At 34.4% G+C, this 25,996-nt stretch overlaps 1 protein-coding gene across 6 annotated transcripts in view; it reads left to right on the forward strand.

Moving 5' to 3' along the window:
• The first annotated feature begins 11,113 nt into the window (after positions 1-11,113).
• LOC110383235 (vascular endothelial growth factor receptor 1) overlaps positions 11,114-25,996 on the forward strand; it is a 29,624-nt gene continuing 14,741 nt past the window's right edge. The window contains exons 1-4 of one of the 6 annotated variants that reach the window (XM_049841214.2): positions 11,114-11,757; positions 24,317-24,667; positions 24,746-24,858; positions 25,281-25,443. In XM_049841214.2, coding sequence (XP_049697171.2) covers positions 11,667-11,757; positions 24,317-24,667; positions 24,746-24,858; positions 25,281-25,443 — 718 coding nt within the window. In that variant the 5' untranslated portion in view covers positions 11,114-11,666. Of the gene's footprint in view, positions 11,758-24,316; positions 24,668-24,745; positions 24,859-25,280; positions 25,444-25,731; positions 25,871-25,996 lie in introns of those variants that run through there. The other 5 variants (XM_049841212.2, XM_049841213.2, XM_021344001.3 and 2 more) reach the window with 5 other exon arrangements.

Genomic DNA, 25,996 nt, shown 5'->3' on the forward strand with positions numbered 1-25,996 from the left:
TCTAAAGTGTATATTTTTTCAAAATATTTTATCTGGTACCTAACAATAGGTCTGCGGATTTTAGGAAAGGTGTTATAGCTAATAACAATAGTTTTACGCTATATTGCGTATGTTTGTTAACAAAACTTATAATATTGTAACACCTAAGGTCAATTTAGTTAGAGATAACTGCCTGAACCTAAACATATATTTTTTACATTAAAATTACAGTGGCAAAAAGCTTTGTTACAAAATTTCTCAGAAAATAACTAAACAGGCGGAAAACAATGTCGATATTTTTTTTTATTTGTCCTTATCGTTCAAAAATATTTACAGTGTGCAGTTGTTATTTTTTATCTGAGTCACACATAATCAGACGGATGTGTGGCCACGGCCGTACGCGCTTCGGAACGGAAACTTTACGAATGTAGTACTGGATAAGTGGACAGTGAACTGTGCGCCCACGCATACGCAGCAACAATAGAGTGACAACGGCACAATGACGCCTAGATAAACTGACACGCGAAATGTAGAAATGTGACAAAAAATCCAACTGTTCTATCTTTTATGGGTTTCCAGCGATAATTTTGAAAAAAAAAAAACACCCAATAGTGATAACAGCGAAGTTAAAAAAAAAGGTCAGTTAAGCTCTCGAAACTACATGACATAACTGAACTAAAAGTTATAAAATGCCTATACGCCTAAATTTAACTATCGCTCAAATCTGCAATAGCTCACAAAGAAGAAGGTACTTCGATACAATAGTTGTAGGCGCCCTTAGGTTAGGTATTAGTAATTCATTAGGTTTAAAACAAATTAAAAACAGTTTTCCCGAAATTTTAACAAAGACCTTTATTTACCAAGATTTCCATCTATTTTAGTGAAATTCCTATCTACCTATCACAAATGGAACCTGCGAGTAACAAGGCCCGTGTATTAATTTCCTTTTGCGACAATAACGAATACGCAGCCTTGAACATTCCAAGGCTGAAACAAAGTTGTCATAATTGGAACGATTACCTTTATTAATCAAGTAATAAGTTTCCATGACCTTCTGTAAACACCCTTATTTTCAATGTCGTGTTTATATTGTTGAGCGTAATGGGGTGAATAGATGGGCAAAATATTTCATTTTCCTATATTATAAATGATTCCAGTCTAACAGGGTGAAGCTGAGCACCAGTGTATTATATGGAGATTACCTATTGAGATAGGTAGTTGCCGCCTGAAACAAGGTAGGTATCTGGGTAACCAGGTAAGATTGGTACTTACTTAGGAAAATTGTAAGTGAAGTAGATATTTCAGAATGGAAAGGTAAAACAACAATCAGGTTTTCCCTCTAAAAGTTTAGTGAGCGAAAAGTTGAAAGGTTATAAAATCGATTATTATTTATTTCGTTCGTGTGTAATGTGTATCATTCATTTAATGACACTTTTACACACAAAGAACGGTTAACTACCGCGATTAGGCTTTTCTATTTTTATTTCAGACTCGTAGCGCTCGAATTACTATTTACGTGGTGTCAAACGGCAATTTTTCTTTATCAATCATTGAAAATACTATTCTGACACCATTTTAGATAGATACCTTACAGAAATCCATATTGTATTGTATACCATTGTGTATTGATGTACATTGCCATAGTTTGTATGTTGACGCGCCTTCGAAAGAGAACGTTTAAATGTTCAATACTGAGAAAACAAACATTGCTCGCAACATATATTAAACAAATGAACGAACCAATAAACAAGTCATATTCTGAGTAAACGTGGACACGTTTGTACGTGGGCTTCCCAGTTCCCAGATTGCTAAAATGGACGATCATAAACACAGCGCTTGGTTTGAGCTAGCGAATGGCCTATTTTCTAGAACTAAAACAGAAACAATTGTTAAATTATAATGTGTAATGTGGAACTAGAATAATGTGTCACTAAAACAGAAATAGTAGTCTTTGTTGATTAAGCTTCAGCTTCCTTCGATAACAACACAGCTTTTATCCAACTATGTGAAGGCCAATTAAGTACCAGCTAACAGTGGGAAATATTTGCCATTTTTAAATGTATGATTTTGAGTCTTAAAATTCGGTACATTAGTGCATTTAAAACATGATGAATTAAGAAAGTATGTCCTTGACTGGGCTAAATCTGCTGATATTACAAGATGATAATGTAAGATTCCATCCGAAACGCTTAATCCATTTTATCCTTAGCGCTCGCGACTACAATACGTCTTCATTACTTTAGAATGAAACGGATGAAAATAATTTGCGTTACCTTGACTTCTATTGAAAAATATTTTAGAATCCATTTAATAAAACACCCTTTTACGTGGGTAAGAAATGCGGCCATGACGTCATTACATTTATGGTTTATCGACACCCTTTTAACACCTCACTAGATAGTAGATAGAACTTTAATGCGTACATAGTAGAGTTTTCAACACGATATGTTGAATCAGAAGTAACTAATAAATATTTGTGTATAGAAATAGTACGGCATAAGTGGTTTATGCTATAAAAATAAAGGGCGTGGATATTTCCATCACCTAAATAGTTAAGTAAGTATATCACACACTCGGTTTGTTGAATTGGGTTCTTGAGTTGTTATGGCTCAATGTTAGTTTATGATACCTTTATCTTAATACTTTGTGTACGTTAGCCACTTTACTTTTGGGTGTATTTGTTAAAAGATGTTTACAAACAACTGGAATTCGAGAAAATATAAAGAGGCACTTGTCTTCCTTGATTGAGAACACAGACTTCAAGAACATCAGTTTTGAATTTCGGAATGTCCCCAAGGAAGTTTTATAAAGACAATCTATTTACAAGATGAAGTTATGAATTAGTCGATGTGGTTTTCAGGACTGTCCGTGGCATGCTCTGTGACGGCAAAAAACAGTTTATCATTTTTGCAGCACATGTTTTGTGCGTTATTTATCGCAAACAATGGCGTCGGGTGATATCCATATTCAAATCTCTTAAAAACAGGAAACGCTCGTAACTTGATTGTGGGTCGTTCGATTTTTAATTGGAATACATAATTTATTGAATTGTTAAGTTTCCCTTGAGGAAATAACATGAGTACCTATGTACTCACTAATGCGTCTATAAAGCACTTCGTTTCTAATTAAGAAGTAGGGGAAAATATTGTTTGGATGTACTTAGTAACAGCATTGTTACAGCTGCTAATCGTTGGACTAATTAACATAACGTGTAAGGTTGAAACAATGATATACATAATTATCACAAGACACAAGACACAAGCAGAGCTTAGTTTGTGGCTCGACGTCAACTACCAGAATGTTATGTTACTCTCTTGTCATTAAACGTTATTTTATTTATTTTTTACTAGCTTTTGCCCGCAACTTCGTTCGCGTGGAATAGTGACTACCAGCAGATTTTTGATTTGACCAATAGATGGCGCTATATGTCCGGAATAATTTTATTTTTATTTATTTTTTTGTAATAAAACCTATCCTATGTCCTTTCTCAAGTTTCAAACTATGTCTGTACCAAATTTCACACAAATCGGTTCAGTAGTTTAGGCGTGAAGAAAAGACAGACAGACAGACAGAAAGACAGACAGACAGACAGACAGAGTTACTTTCGCATTTATAATATTAGTTTGGATTTTATCGTTCTACTAATAAGAGCCAGAAGAGTGACATAAAAGTGCAGCAGTGAGACAATATGAATACATTAATGGTTATTACGTAACTCGTGATGCCAGATGTTTAATACGACACTATTTAAATTACTGTTTAATTACATGATTGCATGTTTAAAGAAAAGAAGCGGGCGTAGGTTTTCATCGACTTCTGGTAGCGAAAATACAGGTATCTTCTAAACCAATCTCCATAACTTTGTGCTAGACGTGTAAAACTTTTATTTTATGATGCTCACAGGCAATTCGACATAAACTTACCTCACACACAACTCCTACGCGTATCTCATTCTACTTACTGTAACAGCATTGGAGACCCGAGTTTCAACCCTTTTACCGTAATTTTTCTCAAATGTATTTTTTTACTTTTGCGCTGGTCACGGGGGAAAGCGAAGAAAATTCTAATGCACTATTTGCAGGACAGCGAGTAAGTGCGGAGCTAATGAAGTAGGTACAATCACGCGACATTGCCGGCTGATTGACGTAATAGCACCAACACACCCCGCGTCCCGCACCCCTGTCGCCCCTGCCTGCCACCCCACAATAAACCAAATTAATGTTTGTTCCCGATAAGCATGTGTAGGTTCGACACCGCACACCATCAACCTTATCGCAGAATCTTAGTTGTGCATTTACATTTCGCTGTCATAATAAAAGCCTAATTTTGGATTATTCATTCAGATTACAGTCAGGTTCGACATTCACAAAGTATTTACATGTAGTGTTAGCGTTGTACAAAAATAATACCTTTCACAATTATTTCAGTACGCATTTTGAGATTGCTATAAAAATACTACCACTGAGGTAGTTGCAATTGCCAGCCTATATAAACAATTCACTGTCACAAAAACACACTCTCTCCTATCAGATTACTATTTCCTTGACAAAAATTAAACAATTGAAGATCTTGCCACCATGTTTAATTGGTCGCTACCGGTCCAGTCGGCTACATTTGGATATTCAAGGCCTCGGATGCTGTTTGTACATGTTATCGGATATGGGCCTCGTAATGACCATTGTACTTTAGAGTTGACTGAACCCTCAACTGACAACGTAACTACGTCTACTTTAACAATTTTTTAAGTAGTAGAATAGACTCGTATGAAACGTTCATGTATGATAATTTCAAAGGTAACACAGTATTTATCTTCAAAGGACTTTAACCAAATTGGACTTATGAATAATGTACGCCTTTTATGATAGGTATACCATTTTTAGTAATTTGGAAATCATTTGTAGCCGAATAGATTACCTATGTGATACGTATCTTTCCGACGTAGATATTATTCACGTCGCCATCTATTTATTTGCTCACTAAAGACGACAATAATGATTTAATTAAGGCATAGTTGTGTAATTGTCGTACATTTACATACTAGTGGACACTTACCTATGATTACACTGCCACTCGTGTTGCCAATTTATAGTAATTATTTTACTGCGTCGATGTTTCCAATGTTGTTATTAAATGACAACAAACATACAATTGATACGTTACTTATGTACCAGAACTAATGATAACTGTACCGATACGGTACATATATGCATAACTTGTGTTTCTTAATTTTGTACAATGAATTAACTAAAGAACAATCGACAGAGAAGTGTTAAGGAAAGATTAAGTAAATTGTCTCATGGGTAAATACATTCACATTTAATTTCTGTGAATTCTGCGTAAAACGCGTATTAACGCTTTCAACAAAAGAAAAAAACATACCTAACACGTTAAAAAGTACTTGTCGAAAAGCACAAGGTTGACATTATGTTCTGTTGCGTTCAATTAATATTAAGTATAATATTTGTACATTTTGAGGACGTGTGGTTTTAACTGAAAAACGCTAGCGGCAAGTTTCAGGCGGCATTTGAGTTAGCACGCGACAGGTCAAGGTGAGGCGGCTCGCTAACTGTGGAGGGCGACGCGACCGAAGCGACGGCGGAGGTCCGCACCGCAATTGTCATTTAGACCAATTTGTGGAATTAATGCTCGATGGTGCCACTATATACATATATGATTTAATTAGTGTGATGCTTCGTAAGTAATATTTTCACGTAAAATTGAACAGAGCCACAGCTTTGGGCGTACGTAGTATTTTAATATTCCGCATGTAAGAAACGTTGTGGATTGAATACGAATTCGTTTATTTTAATTCTAAGGAAGGTCAAACAAAACGATAGTACAAATAATTAGCTCTTTTAATTTTGAACTAACAGGTAACCTCTTGTTTCCAAATCGTTGTAATGCCAAATGTATGAAAACATTTTCAGACAGAGACCAATCAGGGGAAAACAGATGTTGGCCTTAATCGGTGAGATTATCAGCTGTATTTATTGTAACTACCACCGATACCAATTAAATTAATTGGACCCAAGGGATACACATAATTGAAACGTTACACTGTGGAACCCATTGTGGATATTGGTAATAACGTTGATATAACTAATTAGTCTAAATACTGTAGGTACTATCTATCTAGATTTGCAGTTTAATTTTATTTTAAGTCTAGGTTACAGACAGATTCTTAAAAGTGTTGTTAATCATATTTACATTTTTCCATTTTTATTAACAGGAGCGTTTTTCAATTTTATTTTATTTTATTCGTGACTTAAAATATGCATATAGGTATTATGTCTCGGCTTTAGATAAGACTTTATAATTATGAACTGAGAGTGCAGTAAACAACACTGAGCCTGTAACGAGCATGCACTAAAAATAATTACAAATCCCAACGATTTTATCTCTTATCGCTTATCGTAGCGTAAACACAAATGAGGAGATAGCAACCAGCATTTTGCGAGATGTCATATCATGTGGACTCTACAAAGTATATTTATTTCTGATTGCACTATCTAACAACGATAACACTCGGAACATAACATCTAAATTATACCCTGTTAGGTATCCTAAAAGCGTGTTCAGTTTTTTGTATATTGCATTTTGTTTGAAGATAGGCGTTTTGGGTAAACGGTGACAGTTGGCCAATTGATTAGTTATGTGTAACGTATAGTAACCTATATACCCTGATTGCCTTCTATGAACGTGGGGAGATAGTAGCCGATAGAGCTTTGGTTTTTCTTTTAGTAATGAATAGTCTAAATTGTTCTTTTGATACCCCTAAAACTCCTATTTCAATTAGTTGCTTCGCCAATCGTCATGCTAGCTGTAGTTTTGTTGTTTTGCGAAATTTTGAACTTCAAGATATAGTTAGGTAGTTCCTTCACACTTCTGCCTCAAATTGACAAAATAATACTTCAGTAATAAAGATTTATATTAGGTACTAAACAGTTCAATTAAGAGTTTATGCAAGCCTTTAAGTGGCTAAAAATTATGAAATAAAAAGATGTCCGTTAAGTTTATTTTACTGTAAACATTATAAACTTAGTGTCGAGTCGTTCTATATTTATCCTTCACTTTATTAGTTTTCTACATAATTTTCGTTTAGTGACCTTCAAAAGCAGGTTTTAGTGCGACACTGGCGTGGCTAGTGTTTGTGCGTGCCAGAGCACCTCGTCGTAAATTAAGGCTGGGCGCTGCAAATATTCTCACACATTGTATTGGAGACCAGATAATTTGTATTCCATGTACTTGTAGACAATACCAAAGAGGAATGCAAAAAATATGTAATTACTAGACGTTGGTTTGCTAAAGAACTTGCTGGTACCTATTAGTGATTTTCGGAATAGCAAACAATGTTTTTCCTGAGATAATAATAAAGCGTGTAGCGAATTGCAGATTAGGCTAAAAGTATTTAAAAGTGATGTAAAAATGTGTTTCCTTTGCAGAATGAATGTCTTGAACAAATGCCTTTTCCTTATAAATGTTATATTTTTTTGTCGATGAAGAAATAAAAGAACACAATTATAATAATACAGACGAAGTCCCTTCGTTTGATTTTCCGGGTACTAGATTTTAATATACTTAACAATTATTGCTGCAAAGGACTTTAAATACAGTATGTATTTACAATTTATCATTTACATATGTCTACGGACCGATAACGTCATTTCTAACTAATGATGAATCAGTAAACGTTTGATAAATTATATTGAATGAAATATTATAGTATTGTTGTATAGTCATGATATCTATATGCTCGTAATAAAGAGGAGTATTGGTTTCCGTTTGTACCCCAAATACTGCGAAACTACTGAACCTATTGGAAAAAGTATTTCAGTGTTTGAAAACTAAGTACATACACTATGCCCGAGTAAAATAGCTATATTTATCCAGGTACTTACAGGATGAAGTTCCGTCCGGATACCTGATGGACGAAGTTCTCTCGTGGTGCGTGTGAAACCGCGGGAAAACTGCTAGTTTGGTTTGCTATTGCTGGGGCAATATTTAGTATGAGTCGCAGACAAATCACAGCTCTATCTGCAGCATATTTAAATGTGATTTTGCCTGATCGTAACAAGCGTGGTTTTCGGTATGAGTAAAGTAGTAAGAAGTTTATAAAGTCAATTCATTCCGTCTCCAATAAAAATATACAGTATTTTCCTTTTAACTCATTCAAAAAAGTAAATTAGAATATAACAATATTCGTATTCGCGAAAATCAATTGTTTACCGGCAATCCCAAGAATTTTAGTCACTATATTGCTGGTAAAAATACGTAATCCATATATGTTTGCCTTCCGAAGAGGAAAATTATTTTCAAAGACGTACTGAAAGTCGTGTACTGAAAGTGGCAGAAACTGTTTGCGATTTGGCGCCAAACTTATCTCGGTGTAAAGTGTGTTTGCAAATTGTGACTTCAGAGATAGAATACAGGTATAAACTTGTAGCTGTAATTCTGTAAAAATTAGAGATAAGATCATGATATAAAAGAAATCGATATCTGTATTGTTTTAACTAGATTTTTCGCGAAAAATCGCTTAGCGTATCTAAAGTTAGTTGACTCCGTGCGCATTTGTTTCTACAGATTTTTTAGCTAGTTCGATATTTCCATTGATAATTTTTCCTTTTTGTATTTTTTTTTCCTTTTCGCCTTTTGACATCTACAATCCCGTTAGATAGTCGCCAAGCATCGCCAATCGACCGGTCTTGGTTTTCCAGTAGCAGCGCCACCGACTGGAACCTGGAAGCATTGAATGTTTTTCTATTTAAGATAAAATTAAACGTTCCAGGTATAATCTACGTCAGAGGTTTTATCAACAAAATAAGGTCATTGACGTCACCAGTTCTTGTAATTGCGACGTCATGACTGTCCGCTACTCATTAGCAAAACCGGATCAACGATGACTCATGGACCGCGACTTTCACTTAAATAACAAAAAACCGGAATGTTGCACCGACCAAAGTGCAGCTAAGTTATATGTACAAGATTTAGAAATATTTCAAATCTTTCCAAGTACTATTATATCGGCAGGCTTTATCAATTTATTTGATTTTTATCAAGATTCTGAAATTGTATACTCGATGATGCAATTTTTCACAGAATAAAGTTATCAAACACTGCTGTATGAAAGTAGCTAAACTACTCCGTTCTTTATAAGTGAACTAGAATAAAGGTCAATTGAGGTCAAGCGTTTTTAGTGAACTAGCTTTATTATGGTTAAAATAACAAAGTCTCCAGTTGCAATGATCATTAAGAGTGCAGTATCCAAAAATGGGCGATGCATGCAGTGAAAAAAAAAACGTTGGAATTTGAGACGTATTGCCTAGGCAAAGCGACAAAAGAGGAAAGGTAGAAATGGGGAATAAAGCTCAGCTGCTGAAAATATTTTTTCTTTCACGAGTTTTGATTTGTTACCATATTTTATAATGACGTTGGCGATATCCTTTTGAAGCCCTCAAATGCGCCCGAATGTTAGGTAGGTACATAGTTAAATAAATGATTCCACTTGCTTGAGTTTTAAACGTAAACTTATAGGATAGGGAATGAAATGTCGTATCAAATTAGGAGTGTAATTAAGTAAGGCAAAGGAGCGTGACAGTGTCTAGACAGCATTTTCAGTATGCATATTAACAGTACCTAATGCATTTAGCAGCTACTGCGGTATTACCGTGAATGTCCAGAGCACCTGTGCTGTCTCTATAATTCACACACCATGGGGGTTCAGCATTCTCTCGGGACCTCGTAAATTAATTAGATTGCAACACTTTAATAAATTAAAAATATTTTTCCCGTTGTTGCTAGTAGACCGGCCATTGTTTAAAGCTTTTTTTATTTTCATTATCCTGCTGTTCACCGGTATTGGCTTGTTATCTTTACAGTTTAAAAGGTTTGTTTTTAACTGAAGTGCGATACATTTGCAGTGAAGAAAAATAGGGTAGTGTCCAGGGTCGAAATAATGAAATAATATTTAGTCCGCTTTTTAGATAATCAAAAAATATTGGATACGTATTTTTTCTTTTTTTAATTAAACATAAAATGACAAAGATAACACGCTTCAAAAATTAGGAGTGGGGGTCTTTTACGTCACAGTGTCCTGAAAATTGTAGCAACTTGTGACGTCACACTCAACTTTAACACGCTATATCTTAACAAGTTCTGATCCAATTTAAAAAAGGAAAAATACGTATCGCTTAATTTTGGACAATCTACAAGACGGACTAATTATTATTTTTTAGGAAACTAGCCTATTGCAAATATTTCAATTTCATGAGGGTGGTTATTTGATTCTGATAACAAAGTTTTACGATTTTGTTTTCCTTCAATGTCATTTCTTTAATGCATTGTTTGGAATGTCAATATTTATTTCCAGAACTGTTAAAAGATAATGAGTAATAATGTTACGAAACAGTAGCACTTGTAATCGACAGAAAGGGTGAATCGTCTGGAAATTTACGGCTGTATACGTTATTTACATTTCAAATTATGCTAAGCAACTATGAATTAATTTGAGTATTGTCATGAAAGTGCAGGTGCCTATACTATACCGAAAATGTTGAATCACCTTTTTCGTAAATTATACTTACATAATAACGTAATCAATAGGTCTTATTGTTTTAATAACCTTATTTAATAATAAAGTGCAGACTTTTAACAGAATCAACGTTTTTTTAGTATCCAGTAGTGTTAATCACTTATTGTATGTATTCACTAGTTTAACTTTAAATAATTCAAATGACAAGTTAATTTCTTTGAGTTAGTAACTTATGATAATAAAAGAATGTAAAGGTGACATACATGTGTACCTATTGTAAATAGAAGGAAAATATTGACCGAGTGTCGTTTAAGTTACAGTAAATGTGTTATTGCCACGCTCAGCGGGCATGTGGCCGATTGTTGTCACTATAAAAACAATTGCCTATCTAGATTAATAATGAATTACAAACAGTTTCAATTACAAAATACACTCAACAATACATCGTTCACAAAAAATGGGTTCCTAATAATATTGTTGACTTGTCGTTTCTTTATTACCCAAGAACTTGTCAGTTTTAATTTAGAATTCCATGACTACTTCATAATCAGAAACTACTACGAATTGTTAATCAGTAGTTTGTACTGATGGTGTGCTTGCCGGCTATGCGGGTCTCCTTCGCACATGGTGTTTTATCTTGGCTGCGGTGGGACGGAGCGAGCGCGCGCTCACTCGCCTACTCTATGCCTGATTTGTACATTCCGTCGGAGTAGATGGCGCGAAACGGCCGCGTCATACACCGTGTTTTAAAACCTTATACCGTTTCACGTAATACAAATAGTTTGTCAACTTTCGTCGTAACCTAACCGTGCGCCCGCTGCACAGTTCCTGTCTACCAAGAAAGTTTGCATAACAACAGTGGTTACTGAATTTCACTATGTGATAATAATGGAAATATTTAACTCCATACACAATTACAACGCGTACCTATGTTACAAATCAAAATGACTCAGTGTTTTTAAAATTTGAAGTGTTTGCAGCTATAGTGTTCCAAACTGCTAACCAGTGGAATGTGCGCCCATAGATCTGTTCAAACCAGATACGGAGCATAAAAATAGAACTTTTCTAAGATCCCATGTATTAGATCAGATAGTTTAGTATTATGGGAGACTTTGTTCGCGTGTAATTGTTATAAGTTACAGTGTGAATCGTGAGCAATATGTCATACAGCTGGAGATGTCGGCTGTGTACTGCCGTGGTCACGGTAATGTGCATGATGTCGGGTATGAACGCAGGTAGCGGCTGCTCAGGTTAGATCATTATTTTATTTGGACACCAAGTGGATCTTCTTTCTGACACAAACAGCTGTTAATGGCGTTGAATGATTAACTATCAGGTTATGATAAACTTGCACAATTAACAGTGGCCCTCTGGTCACGTTTACAACTTATTGAGTTAACTCATTTCATACTTATCGGACTGAAGATTGTAACGCATGATGTTCTACGAATTATAAAATACTTTTCAATACACGAACATAAAACTCTTTTGCACTGTTTCCTTATCTCAGTGGTCAGAGCCTTCTCCAACTAGTGGATTCCAAACTGATAAAATGTCTAATTACCTACATACCCTCTAATGAGATTCTTTAAATACCACTAGCCCCGAAATTAAGAAGATAAGTTTGTTTTCTTTTAAATTTAGAATTTATATTTTTTGTGAAGTTTCCCGTATTGATTTGACATACACATTTACATAGACAAGTTTAATATTTTATGTTATATTTTGCAAAAATTTACCACAAGTTGGAGCAGGCTTCTGCGAGGCAGCAACCACTGACTATATAGAAAGCTAATTATTATAAGAACGATCTAACCGCATTGTGTTACCTACTTTGTCACTTTTCCGCGAACCTAATACTGGCATATTGAAACTGTTTCGTTATGGTCACTAATTTGTAACTAAGGCTTGCTACTGATAACAATAGCTCAATTGAGGACTGCTGGATGTATATAGAAGATAGCTTTGCAAGGGTATGTATAGAAATAGTGGATAAAGTATGAAGCTTTGTGGAGGCCGCGTGGATACCGGCAGTGCTAACAATACGCGCACTTGTTAAACCAGATGTTGTTATTAATATTAAACCAGTCACTAATACCGAAACCATACACCCGACACTATTGTGAATCGGACGCTTTTTATTACAACAAAGGCGTTCGTATTATTTCATCTTTAAATTAGCGTTCCTTAAAGTTAAATTAAAGATTGGTGCACTATCCAAAAAATCACATTATATTGATACATCGTAATCAATTTTAAGACGTCTACGAGTACATTTTTTGTTTATTAGGTATCTACCTATATGCAGCAATACTGGTACAATTGATTTTAATGAGGCAGATAGTTAGGAACATCAATTAAAATTGATAGTCATCATTTAAAATTATGTGATTACCTAAGCAAGCGCGATTAAAATTAGCAATACCAGAAAGAACAATCCCAAATAACAATGGACTCGTATCTTAAATAATAACAACAAGTTTTTTGTATCAAGATAAACCAGTGATAATATTATTTAAATTTATTCAAGTCTAATAAATATTTTGATATGCAATAGGTGTCCACTAATAAGAGGACAAAAATATATTTTTTGTAGCTACTGATTCGAACACAATGGTGTCACAAACTGGAAATTAGCAGCCCACGCAATGATTTGATCATGATAAGCAACATATTTTGCATACACAACCTAGGTCCAATTACTAAATCACCAAGAAGGCTAAGTGAGTGAACAAAAAGCAACGAGCACGACATCGATAGATATTGTCCAACGCAATATTTTCATTCAATCGAATGAATCAACCTCTTAATAGTGTTTATCGTTAGTGATTGAAGTTCATGTTGATATACAAAATGAAAACACACGCGGCGTGACACCTTATTTGACCTTTATACCGGGAACATCACTTGCTATGGAATTTTCAACCTTATGCCATGTTCTTAAGGGCCAAGAAACTTGTAAATGCACACCAACTTTAATGGCGCTTATGCACCCAGTGATAGTGTAGACGGTTTGGCATTCTGCCAATTACCAAGGTGCATCATCTCAATTGTATCAATATTATTATAATAACATCGAAGTTATTTACGCATTTGCATCCTGAGTTTGTTAAAGCAATTAGTAGCGTTACCAATACAATTAGATCTAGTTTGATTAATAAGTAAACTGCACAATAACTTTCAGCTATAAGTACCTATTATTAGAATTTCTCAACTTCCTATTTTAATGACTCGACCGTTTTATGTCCCCATTTTCTATAATAATGATCCCAAAACTTCTCACTTTCAAACATTTTACACCTACTTATTTATTTACCACCATACATTTTCCGGCCTGCAGGGAAAAAAGGTCGGTTGATACTTTGAGCTCTAGGTACTGCATATGTTGAAATCCAATGCGGGCGTTATCGCCCTCATATGAATATCTGGCTCGTGGAGTAGTTCTGTTGGCGGAAAGTTATAAATAACTCAATTCATCTTGATGAGGTAAATAAAGAGATTCTATGGAATACAGTGCTGATCAGGTGGCGGTAATATCAACATCCGCTGTAATTGCGCCAAATTTATATTGAATGATGATCAAATTGATAGCTTGAAGTATCAGAGTATGGAAGATCAACATTATGAAGTGGCTCATCTGTAAAATTTGGAGCAATTGACCCAAAATATTGTAGAGGCCAGTGCTAGCTACTCTTACGAAATATAGCTAATACTTTGAAGAGATTTATTGTACACAAGTGTGTTCACAAAAACAGGTGCCCTTTTCCTTCATTCGTCTAAATGAAGGGACGACAATCAGACGGATTTGGCTCAGGGCCGACAACAGGGATTACAAGTTACATGGGTGAAGACGTGATTAAGAATTTCCTAATATTTCAACATTTTCTACTTTCTACCTAGACATGTAATGTGACTTACTGTAATTGGAAGGATGATGAAAATACATTTGATGTGTTTTGAGGTAAATACCTATGATATACTGAAACAATGAAGCTGAGTCAGAACGGATCACAGTATAAATGGTCCCCAGACGTTGTTCCGTATTTGTCTGTTAGCAAATAACTGTTTGAGGGGGATGTCTTACTAGGGTTATCACAACAAAGACACTAAAGTTGGACGTCTTAGCTTAATCGACTTATATGAATGGATATTTACTTTGGAAGATGATATTAATTAAAATTACCGAAATATTTTTATACACTTTCTATGTTATAGTAAAATGTATGGTGCAATCATTTTTTTCTAGAAGTATTTTAAGTTTATGAACGTCATTCCTATTTTTATCGTGTAAAGACGTACGTAAATCACCTGGTTCACCTATACAAACAAAGAGGAAACGGATTTTTTCAACAGGAAAATCAATAGGCAGGAAAATCGATCAATGGATTTGCGTATAGTAAAATACACTATCCCTATATGGGACAAGTAATCACTACATCATACCATACCATAGATTAAAATATATGGTGTTCTCCCTTAAGGGGCAACCATCCATACTTCTCGTGACTCACAGGTCATCAATGGCGTCTCGGATGAATTCACGATATTTTACGAGAAACGTGTGCAGTGACTCATTCTCTGTCTGTACCTAAAGAATTAATCATGCCATTGATATTTCATCTCAGTTATTTTTTATAATTATCGTAGTAGGCATTCCTCTTATAGTCATTCATAAATGGAAGGAGTAGGATATGGCTCGTTTAAGTGGCAATATCCGTTCCTGTTTGTAATAAATAAGCACAAGTTTATATTGTATTGAAATACCTAATTGTGATTCTGATTCATCTGCCCGATGTAAAAGATTTTAATTTAATAGGTCATTATGCCCTTCAGATATTGGCACTCATTTGTAACCATAACATATAAAATTCAAGGGATTTATTTTTTGAGAAAATCAAAAACTTATTTTCACACTATTTATTAAACATCAAAAGATGTACAAAAAGCAATGATAAAGCTATCACATTTTACACACAGTCTTTGATAAGATAACGTGCAAACACATGTATGTCTAAATATAAGACTGACATCATATAATCACACTTAAATGGGCATTTTCTATTACTCTCAACTCAGAGGAATCTAACTGCTAGAAATTGATAAAGGTACCTTATTGCAATTATTACAAAAATCTATTATTTACGAAATTGAATTTATAAAGAATTGAGCGATGTCATTGATAAAATACGTCTGTGAATATAATAAATAAATAATAATGTATTAACAACAGTGGTCCACAGACCAACGCCCTGGTAAAGACGATCCTAAGTTTGGCTAAACCGGTTCAACTCAAGGCAATCATGATAGAATCTGTCTTCAAAACATAATAAGTTATCAATTGAATAGTAAAAAATCTGCTAATAAGAAAATAGTAAACAAGCAACACGAGAAGAGTTAGAATACTTTATTTGCCAGCCTTACCTTCAATTGCGCCGCTTGTAATTTTTGCTATCTGACCTTAAACATCCATCAAGGTCGTCTCGAACTGTTCTATATTTAGCTATATACATAGAGACACAGTCAAATGATGCATAGTAATCGTAATTACACAGCGTTGGTCTTACATAAAAATGTTGCGATAACATCGTAGTTATATTACCTCCAGTGTAATGGGAAAGGTCTGATAGCGTTATTACTTGAGTTATACAAATAAAACGCGATTCGCTAGACGGTATATCTGATATCGGTGTACTGAGATACCTCCCGCTGTCTACAAAAACTTTAGGACCACAGATCCAATTTTCATGGATCATGTCTAAAAACGCAGGTAAACGAGCTTTCAGTCATAAACGCTTGGTGAAATAGAAACCACCATTCGTAAGGAAGACGAATTTTTGAGGGAATCAGACACAAATGACGTTATACTAGACATAATGACTGCCACTTGCTAACACATTTTTGTTATTAGTAACTGTAACTTATTTAGACAAACCCTGAAGCATTTAATATAATTATCACGGGCACAGATCCTAGTTCCTTTAAAGTCCAATGGAATTTTGGCTTACCATAAACTTTGCATACTGTTCCATTACAATTGGTCATGTGCCCAAACTGATGATGAAGATTTATGTACCTCTATTATTAAAGATGCATTAAGACACGCTTTTGAATGAACTCATAAATAAATTTTGAATCATCATTTGTGTTTAGACAATTTGAATATATTATGCCAAATTAATTAAAGTGATCATAAATTGAAATGATAATCATATTCTTTGCTTAGCGTCCAACGTAGTTTAAGGTTGTCAATAAGGAAAATTCGATGCAAAGAAATCGAGGAAATAACATTGTAAAACCAAGGATAGTATTTAAGTACTACACATTTTTTTATGTTTATTTACCTCGCAAAAATCGCACGTTTTGAACAGATGTATATGTATAAAAGGAGTTATTGTGTAAGATAAGTGGCAAAGAGATTATCATTCAGGTGTCGGGTCGCGGTAAATATGTAGGTACAACCTAAGGTTTGTGTAAGCCTATAATTTGTCAATGTCCCGTTCACAAATATTTTCATTCACTTGTGCTCAGAAAACCGCATTGTATTTGAAGTAGTTAGTTATTACTTGCAATTCTCTTGGCATTAATTTACACTGATATTTCTAGTAGTTATTTATGATTGTTGACAATAAATACCACGTAGACATACCTAATAAAGTATAACGCTTTCATTTTATAAGACTAATTAGCTGGGCTATTTATTAATTTGAGTATTATTATATCATTATGCCATTTATAATAACCACTGAAGTACGCAAGTATGTTCTAATTAAGCCATAGACAGATTTATTTACCACCTGAGTTTTTGAATATTTCAAAATTATTTTTGATTTCGGAAACGCCCCTCGTTAAAGAGAATTTTTTTCAGCAGATAAAAGAAATTCCATGCTGATTATATAATGATATAATTAGGTAGTTGTAGAGATAATATTATTACTTATACCTGTTGAACTGAATCATAAAAACGTGCATAATCCTCAACAATAAGTTAAAGTTTCTTACAGCGAATCTCAGATATAGGATTTCTGTGACACACGCATCAATGTTACATATAATATAATCGTAGCAATGAAATCACTGCCGTTTATTTATAATACCTATATCATAAAATCTGTATGGACAGTTTTATCACCTCGTGTTATGTCTTATCGTAAATCTATATCTATTTGAGATTGCACTAATATCACGTCTATTGTCTCTATCTAAATACATAAGTGCTACTAATATTTCGGATATATTTCCGAAAACAAAGGGTAAACGTCGGTTGGGGTACTAGATCAGGACTTTTATTTTGTAGTAGGTCTGTGTCCCTAAGTATGATTGGGAAAATATGCGTATCTCTGAAGAAGGTATGTTAGGATTAATAAATAGATTTAGGTATGCAAGTATCTTACCGAAATAATATGACGCATCCTTTAAATAACCAAATCCAAAAGCAGTCTTTCACTGCAAATAAAGTTAGACAAATCCTGAGTCAAGTTTATTTGTTGTCTGCTGAATGCATTAAGTGGATGTGTGGCTGCTTAGCCATTTGTTTTATTAAATTGTAAACCTAAGTGACGCATGTTTAATGAGCTGCAAGCGCTGATTCACCTCCTATTTGTATCCTTAGTAAGACTAGATTTAGTCTATTCTAGTTTTTTCCTTCAACGTTACACGAGAAAGTTTTATTTTAATTTTCAAATTAAAAAAAAACAATCAGTTGTATATCTTCTTTCTGAAATAACTTGTCCGTGTTGTCGGTTAATATTTTCAATCATTTTCATTTTTATTTATCATAAGCCAAACTTTGGAATCCTCAAATTTCAAGAGGGATAAACATAAATTTTACTTTGCTAAAACGATTTCAAACTTCACGTATTCAGAGAAAACATTTTTGTTCCGATTCCTGTTATATTACTACTTGCATTGTTTAATGAATGTATTACCTAAATTAGCTGACGACGCAGCTAACTGCATAATTCCAGCCAAGGTTGACTCATAAAGTACTGCAAGTGTACCTTTACTCGTAAATGCACCACGCGTGTATTAACGTTTATAGATTTCAGGACTAATGGGAATCCTTGCGTCATACCAGAACTGGCGTAGGTGTTACCATTTATAATAATAATATGGTGTAGTAGATGACATTATTAGGCCAATGTGGGAGTAGATAACCCAGTAAATGTGTGACGGTGGAAGCCACTACTTCATGTAATTGCTAATTACAATTAGCAGTTGCTGGAAAAAATATAAACGTTTTGGCTGAGATATACACGAGGGGGCAATGAACTTATGTCACTAATTGAAGATTAATAGATGTGTGTGATATGTATTTATGACCTTTAGTTTATATAAGTACACCAGTCTAACCAAGGGGGTATCGGGTTGCCCGGGTAACTGGGTTGAGGAGGTCAGATAGGCAGTCGCTTCTTGTAAAGCACTGGTACTCAGCTGAATCCGGTTAGACTGGAAGCCGACCCCAACATGATTGGGAAAAAAGGTTCGGAGGATGATGAGTTTATATAACAAAACCTGAAAAAGTGTCACCCCAAAACTTTTCGCTGTACTGGATACATAAGTATGTTTTCATATCCTCATATATTACCTACCTTGCGCAAATGTTCAAAGATAGGTACGTTATTTTGACGGTTATGACTCCAGGAAAATAAAGGACCTATTTTAAAAATAATAATTCGTGTTGTTACGAAATAATTTTAAGGAAAGTGTACAGTACTTTACTGATACGAAAACACAAACTAATGCAAGTCACTTTATAATTTATTCAATATTTTCAGTAACATTATATGTATATTTACAACCTTAATTTAAACAGAAATTATATAAAACAATTAACAAAAAATGCAAAAAGTAATAAAAAATATATTTTCTGCGAAAACAGATATAAATTATTAATGGTATGGTTCTATAACACTAACATTAATTAATCAACTCTCTTGGAGTTCTTAACAAAACTACCCCTGGGAAGGGAAAATAAACAATTCCCCGTTGACCGAGGACAAAATTACGTTCGCTAATGGCTAATAAAATTGATTGTCGTCACTTTTATTACGAAAAATCAATGGACGAAACCTGCAGATGTCGTAAATGGGCACTTATCAAGCTTATTATATTATCAGTGAATTTATTATTGTTGGCACGCGTTTATGATAATGGGTATCATATAAAAATCTTAGTTTCATGTATGTTTGAGACTTCCGCACTTTCAACTGCTGCCCGATGGCAAGTCCTTCCCACGCCTGAATAAATGGGATACCTACATATATTATGTATCTATAATAATCTAAATGTACCAAAACTCAGTTCGTTAAAGCGTGATTAACAAAGATCCAAATCCATAAAATATCGTACTTACAATATTTTAGGACACGTACTAAAATATTGTTCCCAGAAACTAACTCATCCCAATTCTTGAGAGTTTCAAGATTCATAGCAGTTCATTATAAATCCATATGTCAAAAACTCTTCAAATCATGCGCATGAAATACCTACTATACAAAAAACCGTATCCTGTCAACCCATATGTATCACACATGGGTTTTTATTATCGTTGAATTAGTAACTTTAGTATCTAGTGATACAGCGATGATATACCACTCGGCGCATTAAAACATAATGGCAATTACTCATGGATCAACTGTGTTAGGTATATATTCTTATCTTTACTCATTTAGATATATTTCAGTATTTACTGTCGGTCCTGCGCCTGATCTCTCTCCGGTTGTGTCGGATTTCCGACCCATTACCTATCTGAAAGAAGGAATAGGGAATGCTTGGGCACTATATTATATCTGATCTCCTTATATGAGACCAAATGTCGTGGCTGACAATCGCCTAGGACGCCATTATCATATTTGAGTACATAACATTAACAGTACATGTTCAAATGAAATATGGAAAACTATGTATAGAGAGTTTATTTATTAAAATCCTAGAAAGCAGCTGATCATGTGAAGAAAACGATTAGAGAAAACGATAGATCTGTTAATCGAATTGACCACGCTATGATTTATATGTAACAGAATGTCCTCCTTAAAGAACAGATCAGGACCGAACAATGCTAGATTTAACCATTTATGTTCTCCAATGGCCCTTGAACGTCGTCGGGTTATGAATTACCAAATCGGTTACGCGCTACGCGTGACCGAGCGCGTAATCTCACTCCATACTTGCGTTCAAACATTATGTTGTATTGTGTAACCCGAGAACAATATTTTAGTATGCTGGGCCGTTGTTCACGACCTGATGAATGAAACCATTAACGTATTTTAGTAGGCTTCTGGAGCCAAAGCATCATTAAAATTTGATGGTCTAGCAATAAATTAAATGATTGCGAAGACTATTGTCTAAATGATGTCATTCCGTGCTTATTGCGTCCATTACTGTCCTAAAGAAAGACCAACAAACGCCAATACAAATTAATGGTCTATTCATCTTTTACCTGTCGCTGGTGAAGATTTGTGAACGAAAAAAACCAGATGCGTCAGTGGGGTATTTAATTGCGACAGTAAACAGTAATTTGCATTAATTTTTAGTATGCAATGTCTATTGATGAATAGTGCGAACGCTACAATTTATTGCTTAGGTACACATATTAAGATCCACCCTAAATCATAAAGAAGACATAAACAGTTCAAGATGGGGATTTAGTATTTCTCTTTAAAATGGTAGGTAATTGTATTATAAAAGCTGCAACATACATGTAGTTAATAAAAATAATAGTTAAAATATTTTTTCTCATGATAATCTGCTAGAGTGGCGCCATGCGATTGATAACATAATAATTTTATTGGTTTTATATTATTCAAATACAATATTACTAGCGGATACAATATGGAATTACGATTAAACTAATAGTAGCATTCTTGTAAAATAAATTATAGAGTATATTTTAAATCGATACCAGCGATTTTATGCTAAAATTTTCAACGATCCAATCTGGAAACACTTGAAAGCATTTCTGTATTGTCCTTACTCATAACCATGATAAACAGGAAGGTTGATGACTATTCCTTATACCTAATTGTTCTAAGAATTATCTATACTGCATTAATTTATCATGATTAATAAGTTTTTATAAGAGTAGATAGAGCACGTACAATACAAGATCTGTTATTGAATGAATCAAGTGGTCAGAACTGTATCAAAGCCCCTTCCAATTGGCACTGCAAATAAGTACTACGAAATACAATTTCATAGATAAGATCGCGATCCATAAATCATAATAACAACGGGTGTCGTCTTTTAGTGGGGATCGTAACTCCACGTGGGCCGATGCCGATTTGCTTTACCTAATTCTGAATCGAATCGCGTGACTAGACGGCATCGATGTTTGGTATTAGTAAACAAACATGCACGGTGAACCAATTTGACAAAGCGAATCGCAACTCAAACAGTGAACCTTTGTAACAAAGTCCTCACGTACAAAGCAACTTTGTTATATTGTCTAAAATGTCTTCGCGGCTCCAAACACTTAACTCATTATGAAACAAAAGGAAGTATCTTGTTTTACAATAATTTTAGCGACAGGATGCACATTCTGATATCTTAACGCAGACTTCCTGTGTAAGTTTACTGTACGGACTGTTTTACCTACTGTTTGACCGGACGACAACTGGTGCACGTTTATTATTAAATAAATATAATAAATAAACATTATTAGACCGATGCAGGCACCGCTGATTGTGGTTATTTATAAACTTACGCTGATTACCTTTGTTATGCTTTTACAGTGGGGACAGCATGTACTTAAAACTTATTTAAATGTTCCTAAAAGTCTTCGTTAGAATCTTTAAAAGTACCTTAATTTTAGATAGGTCTAAAGTATACAATAAAGTTGCAACTCATCGTATTTATGAATGCAATAAGTTTATCAAAGTATTACGTGGTCCATGCCACGTGCATCACGGGTGCCATATTGCATCCTGGACACAAAGACCCTAGTGTTAAGTCCCGAAAGGAAATGATTAATAAACTTATCAAGAAATAACGTAATACTACATGTAAATAAATAAATAGAAAAGTTTTTATGAAAGTTGTGTTTTACTGTAACACTAAAAAAAATTGAAACGCAAGTATTGTAATCATTTGCTATGCCTACTGATTTACGAATATAGAATCGTTACAGCGTTTGTTATTCTAGGGTTTCATTAAAGCGTAAGTAACGCAAATGACCTTTACTCATTTGATGAATAATTAGGTACTTTTTAGAAATAGTCTAAATTTCGATTTTGCTATTATATTTTATTTAATTTCTATTTAAAATACCAGTCTCGTTATTTCGTTTGGTGAAAGAAATAAATAAATAGGTGTTAAAATACATGAAGGCTAACTTATATCTAAAAGGAAAACGAGGTGTTTTCCTTTATCTCGACAAAATGCACGCAAGCACGATAATGCAGAAAATGAATAATAATTCAGCATTATTGACACAAACAGTAGTTCACACTGTTATTCACTCTCAGAATGGTAACGCACGTGTTAGTTAGGAACCTTGACTACGAATGTAGTAACATGGGCACATTCATCTTAAAGTATGACGAATTAAATTCTTGGAATATAATGTCTTATATATTTTTTTAGTTGGAACTATATCAATATTTTGCTTAAAAGCTTTCATCGACATACAAAAATCAAATTCGAGGAGAACACACCAATTTGATTTGCCCGATTTCTGAAAACCTGATAATGTTAATAATACTTAAGATTGAGTTTCCCTTAATACTACTCACAGTATGATTACGAATATATAGAAGCATGTTTATAGAAGAATACTTATTTACTGTCTTATATTGTTACGAGTTATATATATGTTTTTAATTCAAAAGACATTGGCCCTAGAATATTACCTTGCAGAATCCCAATATATTATATGAATATTTTAAATTACAGCTGCAATTTTTACAGCATTCATATGACGAGTATATTATATTAACGAAACTCCAGTTTAATGCGAATGCAGTTTTGTGTCCCGGGACTAACAATTAGTGAGATGTCTGACAATGAAACATAATATGATTTTAGCGTACACTTTTCATCCTCATGGGATGGTTCTTAGTATTTTTGTAGCTACCGTAACTTCTAGAAACAATTAGTGTTATTAATTTACTTCCAGTAATAGGTACATGATATTGGCGGAAAGTTGTCATCACTTTCACTTAGCGTGATGAGATGACCATTAATATATTGATAAGTTAGCGACGGGGTCCTAATCACTTAATTGGCCGCTGTTTCCAGGGTTTAATACGATCAATTGTTATCGGCGAGGGACATGACGTTGTGGTTCATTTGCTATCCTACTGGTAGGATTAATTTTCCGAATGTTGACCACACCTGCGTCACGCCCTGGACGTGAACACTACTAATTAATAGTGTTTTCGATAGGTGTGCTGTAGGAGCGCGCCGCTCCGCCGTGTCGATGCCGCGGCTCACGTTACAAACGCCATTAGTATGATGATAAGCTCGTCAAGTTGCTTCAGCCTCACTGTCGTCACTCACTTACCTGCTCCATGATATATTACCCTTCGACTGGCTCGTTCCTTGAAATTCTAAACTCACCCTTGTAGAGCCATCGATACTTGCTTATGCGTGAAAATTAATAAGTGTCATGTCTTGTCGACGATGATAAATTGACAATACGTTTCGCAACAAACTAGGTTAATCAATCGTCTGAATGTTTAAAAGTATAACTGGTCAACTAATGGTAACAATTAGTTGGTGTATAATGTGAATTACTTTACTGGTTTATCGAACTACATATTCACACAGTTAATTAGAAAAATCTTTTCGTATAAAATGCATTGTCGCTTTCAGATGATCTACGACCGATTGGCCCGATTATAAGTCCATGTCAAAAAGAAATAATATTGCAGAAGGGACAAAACTATACGCTAACGTGTAAAGGAAAAACACCTGTACAGATTAAACAACAAGAAGTACCCGAAGAAGTAATCGGAGACTTTCGTATGGTACAGAGAAATATGTCTGGTCTGGTCGATGAATACAAGTTCGGAACAATTCTAGATCTGTTTAACGTCGATCAGTATGCGATTGGCTATTACGCCTGTTTCGACGACACGGTCAACGGTACCGATATACTAAATAACCTTGTTGAAGAACCAAATAACACTGAACATATAACTTTTATTTATATTTACGTTAATGGTGAGATTGCTTTCATACTGAAATTCAATAATTTGGTTAACGTTTGTGTCTGTATCTCATGATTGATAAAACTTTTAGGCTCGGGTAGCTTGTTTGCGCCCATGAGAGAAGTGATTGTTCCAAGACAACAATGTAAAGTTGTAATCGAATGTAGACCAACGACACCAGACATTGAAGTTACCCTGATTTCGGTACGTATTACATAAAAGTTAATGTCAACGATATTCTAATTACGTATATGCCAATTAAATCTATAATAGATTCAGTTTATACATATAGGATTGTCAATTAAAAACATCAGTTAAATTAATAATAACTGAAATATGCGCTAGTGCTAAACAACCGCTTTCGCAACTGCATGAAATTAATTCACAAAAAGTAATATCCTAAAATATGTTGTCCTTGTGGCCTGATAGCAAAGTTAATTATGCTGGCTACTTAACCGACTGTTGTAGGAAATAGAGATTGTCTGTTACTGTAATAATAAAATTCACAAATGTCGTTGTCACACCTAAAGCTTCAAATAACTAATGCTTATTGCTAAGACAAAGCTGATACTAAAGCATGACAGATTTAAATAAATTTGTTTCTTAATAACATTCTTAATATCCAGATTCAGGACATTGCAGACACACTTTATCAGCAATATAGTCCCAAAATCGGGTTCGTCATCGATAGCGACATGCTCTCGGATCCTCTCGGATCGATTTTGATGTATCGCATCTGTGAATTTACTCAGGGACCTGATCGGATAGAGAAACAAGTTGTTTTCCAACGTAGGTGAATAGCAGATGTGTGCGTTTTAACATTTTTATTATACAATTTATACCACATTCACGAGAAAGGGTGTGTCGTTTGCCGGGCTCATTGCGAAATATTACTTCAAGTTATTACAATAACAGTCGTAGTTCATAACTTTTTCTGAATGTGGCTTGTTGTGTTTTTCAATTGAATAAAATTTTAAAACATGTTATTTTAATAAAAAATACATTATAAATTGAAAAACATAACTTTTATATCCTATACACATACTAACCATTATTTATTTGGAAATACTACAATAGTCGCAGAAAAACAGGACACCAGAACAAATAAAGTATTCTCCAAAGATTGGGTTTTTAATGAGAACGTGTAGTAGGTCTGCTTACAAATGCGAAGGACGACGCGGAAACGAAAGCAAAACTGAAACGAAAAATATACGTAGTAAGTAGTGCTACTCCTTGATGTCACCTAACAAGGTAGCGTGGTGTGATGGTTTCATTCACTGAGTATACTGATACTCACGTTCTGCTAGATGAGATACTTGATGTTTTGTGTACGGCTTCAAGC

Source organism: Helicoverpa armigera, chromosome 10, assembly GCF_030705265.1.
Source record: "Helicoverpa armigera isolate CAAS_96S chromosome 10, ASM3070526v1, whole genome shotgun sequence".
Classification (NCBI taxonomy): domain Eukaryota; kingdom Metazoa; phylum Arthropoda; class Insecta; order Lepidoptera; family Noctuidae; genus Helicoverpa; species Helicoverpa armigera.